This window comes from Grammomys surdaster, unplaced genomic scaffold, assembly GCF_004785775.1.
Source record: "Grammomys surdaster isolate TR1022 unplaced genomic scaffold, NIH_TR_1.0 131, whole genome shotgun sequence".
Classification (NCBI taxonomy): domain Eukaryota; kingdom Metazoa; phylum Chordata; class Mammalia; order Rodentia; family Muridae; genus Grammomys; species Grammomys surdaster.
Genome location: NW_021604589.1, coordinates 6,788,774 through 6,796,064, shown reverse-complemented (window position 1 = coordinate 6,796,064; position 7,291 = coordinate 6,788,774). Strand labels below are relative to the sequence as shown.

The following is a 7,291-nucleotide window of genomic DNA, read 5'->3' as shown; positions in this document are numbered from 1 at the left end:
AGGGGAGGGGAGGGGAGGGGAGGGAAGGGAGCAAAGGGGAGAGGAGGGGAGGGGAAAGGAAGAGAAAAATGGGAAGGTACTAAAGATCTCCTGGCCATGTAAGCAAGCAGGAGAGTGTTAATGGCAACCAAAATAACTGACAGAGATAACAGACTGAGTTCAGAGGAAAGAGAATCTATCATTCTGCTCTGGGTTTTTAGAATTTGAACCATTCAGTGGCATCCTGAGAAGATTTTCTCTTGGAAAACCAGAAAATATATGTCACATGCTTGCAGTGATGAGCACCCTTGGATGATCTAAAACTCTGGAACATAGGCTAGTTTTAGGAATATAAAGGTGAATGGGAGTTCTGCTTTCAGGCACTTCAACAACTGCAAGAAAATAACTGGCTAAAATGGAGGATAAGAAATACAGAAGTTTTCACACTAATGGGTATATGTCAACTCTCATTTGTTTACAGGACATTTGGCAGAATAACTCCATGGGCTCCAATCCTGAGTACCTACTTCCGCTTGTTTCGTGGGTCTATACATGCTTCCCTAGATATCAGATTCATGTCTCTAAAATATGTTATACCCTCAGGCTTCAAAACCCCCAAGTTCTCCCATTCTCAGCAGCAGAATCCCTCAGCTATCTTTGCGTGATGATTCTTACTCATGGGACTTCCCTGAACACTGCAGGGTGTTTAGCCGCTTCCCTGGCTTCCCAAATAGTTGTCCCTAGAAGAAACCACCCTGGAGTAGATATCATAATGTTCTGCCAAAGATGCCCATGCCTAAATTCCTGGAACCTCTTAGTACATCATAGAAAAAAGGAATTCAAGTTTCAAAAGCAATTAAAGTTTGCTGATCAGATGTCCTTAAAATAGTGAGATTACCCTGGATTACCCGGATGATCCCAATGTAAGCATAAGTGTTTAGAAGAAAGTCAGATGGAGAAATGACTAGAGAAGAAGAATCAAAAAGATAACAACATGGCTAGCTTTGAAGATAAAGGGGAAAGTGTTGTTGGGAAAGGAAGGGCTGCAGATCTTAGCAGGCTTTAGAAAGAACACAGCTCCACGGGCATCTTAAGTGTAGTGGGATTCACAGAAAGTGATTTACAGAAAGAGAATAGATTTATATTGCTTTAATCCACTAAATTTGTGATCAGAAACCTGATACAGCAGCACTACTAGCTATAACATTCCAAACATCTTCAAGATTTTCCAAATATCTCTTGAGCACAAACCCACTGCCAGGTTAAAAGTCACCGGCATTTAGTTTTGGACCCCAGGACAAGAATTGAGATGTATATTTTACATATCAAAGCAAACCTGGCCTACAGGTTCTCCCAGCATCCCTCAGTTCTTACCTGGCATACCCTGACCCCACTCCTAAACTTTCCAGAAAAGGGGCTGGACTGCCCTTCCCCCAGAGGCTCCTCCCTATATAATCCAGATATTTTACTCTCTCATGGTCTCTCCCCCTCTCTCCTCTCTCTCTCTCGCTCTCCTCTCTCTCCTCTCTCTCTCTCTCTCTCTCTCTCTCTCTCTCTCTCTCTCTCTCTCTCTCTCTCTCTCTCTCCTCTTTCACCTCCCCCTCCTCTCTCTCTCTCCCCCCTCTCTCCTCCTCTTCTCTCTCTGTCAGGTGCCCTTTCTTTCTTTCTTTCTTTCTTTCTCTCTCCCTCCCCTACTCTTTCCCCATGGTGACTTCCCTGACTTCAGTCCTTGGGGTCAGTGAACTTACCAGGCTGAGAGCAGCTCCCCAATAAACCTGCCTTTAATAATCTAATCTGGCTTGAATTGGCTATTTTACCAGTGATGAAGAAATAACCTATCACCTGGTTCTATATAATGGAGTCCAAATTCCTCAGACCCATATTGCAGGGCTCTTAGTGATTAACACTACCCTGCCTCCAGAACAGGATGACCCAAGAGATAGTCAGACACTACTACCCCACCTAACTTCACATTTCACCAACAGGCTACATCATTTCACATCTATGCACTCCTAGGAGAGGACAGAGAACATGCTTTGACCCACATGTCATTTCTATCTATGTTTATAGATATTCCTCCACAGTGTGCCTGATTACTGTTTTCAACACATTACTATATTAAAAGCCTTGTAGTTGCTATGTGTATTAGGTTGGATGTATCCTAACCACCCCATCTCAGATTATTGCATTTAACTCCTTGTCATTCTTCTCTCTGGAAATCTGGTCTTACCAATGCCTCCATCTCAATGCATGTTCACTTTTTCCTTTCTGCAGGAAAAATCCACCCCATCCTAGGGGCGGGGGCTGATGAGATGGCTTACCATTCAAGTGTGAGAACCTCAGTTTGAATCCACAAAGCACACATAAGTCTGGTCACAGTACAGTGCATCTGTAATCTCATGTTTTAAAATGGGAGGTAGAGAGGAAAGAATTCAAAGCTCTCGGGACATCCAGACTGGCCTATGGACTACAAACAAGAAAAATACCCTGTTTCAAATGAGGTGGGAGGTAAAAACCAACATGTGAGGTTGTCTTATGACCTCCACACACATACCCCTCACATAGACACACAAATACAAGCAAGAAATGACTTTACAACTTCTTGTGAGTTATCTTTAAGTCATACTTAAAGGTCAAATTCAACTGTTCTCAAAACAGTGAAAGCTTCCAAGACCCTGCTCAAAAGACAGTGAATTCAATTCTGGTCCCTCATAGTGTTAATCTTTTTATACCATGCCATCATTAAGAACTGACTCCATATTGGGAGTTATCTGTACTCATGGTATGTAGAGAAATAAATGTCTTCAACAGGAATGAAGAAAAGAATAGAAGCCACAGCTACAGAAATTATTGGGATTCCGAGTTACCCAAGTTGGTAAAAGCCCAGTAGCATATGGGCACAATTTCAAGTCTGGTTCCTAAGAATCAAGGGATTTTCAAGTTTGAAGGAACAGGTGGTTGGTATTCCATCAGAGGTAGGGGCAGATCTTGGATACTAAAGGACACAAGTTGGTAGACATGTGCTGATTGCATCATCATACCGCGTGACCAAGAATCTGACTTGGGTAAAGCAATACTGAAATACATAGTAAGAGAATCTTTACAGAGTCATTCCTGAAAGGAGAGAACTTCAATTGAGAAAATGCCTCCATAAGATTAAACTGTAAGGTATTTTCTTAGTGATTGATGGGGGAGAAACCAGCCCATTGTAAGTAATGCCATCCTTGGCCTGGCGGTCCAGGGTTCTACAAAAGAAAATCAGGTTAACCACGCCATGGGGAGTAAGGTTATAAGCAGCACCCCTTCATAGCTTCTGCATCAGCTCCTGTCTCCAGGTTCCTGTCTTGTTTGAGTTCTTGTCCCAACTTCCCAGTGATAGACTACAATGTAGAAGTATAGGCTGAAATAAATCCTTTTCTCCTCAACTTGCTTTTTCGTCGTGGTGTTTCATCACAGCAGTAGTCTCCCCATACTAAGACAGGTGCTCCAGGGCACAGAATGGGCAGAGGACAGGGATACTTACTACACAACACTGCAACACCCATAGCAGAGAACCATTGGACCTCAGATAGCCATAGTGCTAAGGCTGAGAAACCCTGAGGCAGAACAATCCAGAAAAGTGCAAGAACCAAGTATGAATGAAGCCATGCTCACTTCTGAAGTCTTTGGGTAACCATGCAGGGTGCTCACTTGCTGGGTTTTTGCCATCATTAGTAAAGTTTCTCTCTTAGGACAAAGGACACAGCTTGCTTGCAAGCAAGAAAGACAGTCAGTGCCTAATGAGATGAATTTTCCTGGAGTTTGAAAGGGTTCCAGGACATTCAACCTTTGAAAGGTAACCCAGACCATTAAACTCTAGATTTAGGGGTTACATTAGGATAGCTTGGCCTCTACTGAGCCAAACCAGCATCAGACTTACATACCAGGATTCTACCCAATCACACCATACATGCCTCACACATAAAGGAATTTCCATCCCTACCCTCTTACAGATTTAAACCTCTTATGAGAAAAGTTTGTTCTTTTGCTAGATGGCAATGTAGTCCGTTTTAACCACTACAGCAGGGTGAAAGTTAAGGTGGATGAGTTCTTTGCAGACTGCCTACACACTCTGAAATGGACAGAAGCCATCTGGTATCACTGCAGCTCAAATTCTTGTTCACTGATTATGAGATGTTGCTAGATAAGAATGTCAGCAAATATCTAATCTTAAACGTTGCTTTGCTCTTGATATCTCTCCTCTCCCCCTTCTCTCTCTTCCTCCCTTCCTGCCTTCTGTTCCTTCTATAGATTAAGCTGCTAATGTGTGCTTCTGAGCCTGAAAAGGAATTTAGCTTCTCTTCTTCCCAAATACCAAGCCCATTGTTTTGGATGTAATGTGCCTCAACTTTTCTTTCCACTCACTCCATGATCCAGGCAGCAATATTTTTATTCATTTTTCATAATCCATATGTCATGCAGCAGCAACAGTTATGTTAACTCAGTCACTAACATTAACAATATGTGATGCTATTGCTTACGATCAATAATGCTGACTTTGTAGGGTAATATGCTAGAACTGAAATCTAGCAGTTATCTTACTCTAACAGAGCTGAGAGGCTATTTTCAAACCATTTGGCTTGGTTGTGTTTCCTTTATTTAACCTAAATCTCCAGCAATTACATAGTATTTCATTTCATTTCTGTAATGCTAACTGTGCTTTAAGATATTTAATTACAATTGATGAGATCTCCCTTTCTTTATGGAAACAAATCCTAGGCAATCCTATAGAGCTTGTGGACTAAACTGGGAAGGAGTTGGTCATTTTTAAACCAACTACTATTTATTCTCTAAAACTATGCTGCTTTCCAAGTCCCCATCAACCACAGTTTCCCAATGGCTCTAGTCCCCATTCAGAACCAGAGAGCAAACATTTGAAAGAAATCAGATAGCTCCCTCTGAGTTCCCTATTTATTATTGATTCCTGATTCATGTCTATTCTAGTAACTACTAATTGTCCTTAGTGGAATTTGGGCGGATTTTCATGATATTTCAGACCCTTAAGCACCTAAAGTATTCAGTACCATAGATTTCTGAAATTACACCTTTAGGGAAAAGACATCAAAACTAGAGAATGTATTATAATAGTTCTTCTACCCTGCCACACAAACACACACACAAACACACAGTCAACATCCTTCGAAATAGTTTCTGAACTCTCAAACAATCCAGTGGTAGATGTATATCACGTAATATTTCATCAAATCAGGTTTGGCGAAGAGATTAGAAGATTGACTGAAGCATCAAAAAGAAATCAGGACACCATCTTTTCCCTCAAATCTTGGGACCATTCCAAAGTGAACCCTAGTACGATTCCAGACACACTTATAAGGTGGGCCCTTAGGGTAGTCACATTCTGGCACCATCTAACCAGCCAGAGTCAAGCAGCTAAGGCTGTCGCCTCTGAACATGGGATGGAGTTAAAGACAGCCACCTGGAACTGCCTGGGGCATCTAGCTTTGGGACTGTGAGACACGTGGCGCTGGTCCCTACCTCAGACCTCCACACGATGTAAGGGTGGCTGCGACTGTTAGGTGGAGGCTGGAACTTCCTCTGCTGGAGCCATCTCCTAGGAGAAGCGAAGATGCCATTGGGGCCTCCTCCGGAGGAACTGAGGATGCTTGTCTGACTTCGGCCACTCGCGGACCCGGCCAGAACAGAAGGCAGGTCCCAGGCCGTGCTCTTCTTGAGACCACTGCGACTCAGTGGGACCTCGTAGTCGAAGTGGAAGCTGCCAGAAGGCGACTTTTCTTGAGGGGTACTAGGCGTGGAGAAAGAGGAGCACAGAGGTCTGGGTGTCGGGAACCGGGTAGCCCGAAGGTGCTGACTCCGGGGAGAAGACGCTAAACGGGAACCAAGACCCTCTGCTAAGAGCTGAGGAGAGTGGATACGGCTTACTGTGGAGCCCCGCAGGCCGCCCTCTGCGCCCATCTCATTCCCGCAGCCACCGATCAAGGCTGGGTCCAGACTGCGCGTCTGGCGCAGCTTCCTTTTGGAGAATCCCTTGGCCGAGGCCGTGCCGCCCGACGCGGGCGAGGAGCAGGAGAAGACACTGTGCAGCAGGCTCTGCGCGGACATCTCGGCGGGACAGGGTCTGAGGACCACCTTCTTCTCTCCTAGATCGCTGGAGACTGTTGACCTGAGAAAACAAGTGACCGGAGTAGAGTAGAGAAAAACTGCCAGGCGGGGCTCGCTGAGAAAGGTGGAAGACAGTGCCCCGTTCACGCGCCACCAGCGCTCTCCAAGTGTCCCTGCGGAGGCAGAAACAGGAGCTCCATCCCCAGCCTTCTAGGAAACAAGAGGTCCGGGTCCCTTTACCGCCGCTAGAACCTTCCCCCAGGGAGTCCAAGTCTCAAAGAGGCTAAGGAAGAGGAGGAAGGAGGTCAGTGACTAGCTGAGATCTCAGCTCCAACCCGCCAGCGCCACTCCCCCTTCCCAGCTGAAGGCGGGAGACGCGGCGCTCCAGCTCTCTGGCTCTGGACAGCCTCGAAGTCTCCAGCAAGCTCCTCCTCGTGGCCTGAGGACAATCCCGAGGGCTAGGGAGGAGGCTGCCTGAGAGTCCGCCCTGAGCGGGTCCTTGGTGCTCCCGGCGCGGTGAGAACTCCTCTGGAGCACCCGTGCTCAGTTGCCTGGCTGCGCTCCCGGTGCACCTTCTTGGTGACTTGGGGATCGCGGTTGTACTTTGGGGGATCAGCTGGGCTGCTACGTCCCCTTTTCTGACAGAAGAGGCTCAAACGTGTCTCCAAGTTCACATTCCTGTGCGACACCGATGTTGACTCAGTGGGACACCGTGAGTGCTGCGTCCCGGGCCTTCCAAGCACCGAGTGACAACGGTGGCAAAGAACTCCCCCGCTGCACTCAGCGCTACTCAGAAGACAGCCTCTGAAGCGGGTATCCGTGTTCCTCTGGAGAGCGACACTTGATATTCGCTGCCAACCTTGGTTGGGCCCAGAGCTGGCTCAGAGACGTCCCAGCACCCTCGCGCCAGAGGCAGCGGGGGGAAAGGGGTGGCCTGTCCCGGGTAAGGCCAGAAGAACGCAGGGTCTGGAGCCGGGGCGGAGCCAGGAGCAGGAGAATGCAGAACGTGAACTTTTCCAGGCGCCAAACCTGGGAAGTAGCTCAGAGAGCCGGCAGCTGGTCTCTGATACCCAGCCTCTAGGGAGAAAGTCTTGAGGACGGAAGTGCGGACCTTCTCCCCCCCCCCCCGCCGACACGCGCCCCCAAGTCGCGGGGGGGGGGGGGCCCCCCGGCGCGGGGAGGGGGCAGGCTGGGG

The 7,291-nt window shown here is 47.1% G+C and overlaps 1 protein-coding gene across 1 annotated transcript in view; it reads right to left on the bottom strand.

Moving 5' to 3' along the window:
* The window catches only part of Arhgap6 (Rho GTPase activating protein 6), a 476,516-nt gene extending 469,315 nt beyond the window's left edge, over positions 1 to 7,201 (bottom strand). The window contains exon 1 of the mRNA XM_028761629.1: positions 5,512 to 7,201. Coding sequence (XP_028617462.1) covers positions 5,512 to 6,096 — 585 coding nt within the window. The 5' untranslated portion in view covers positions 6,097 to 7,201. The remainder of the gene's footprint in view (positions 1 to 5,511) is intronic.
* Between the last annotated feature and the right edge of the window lie 90 nt (positions 7,202 to 7,291).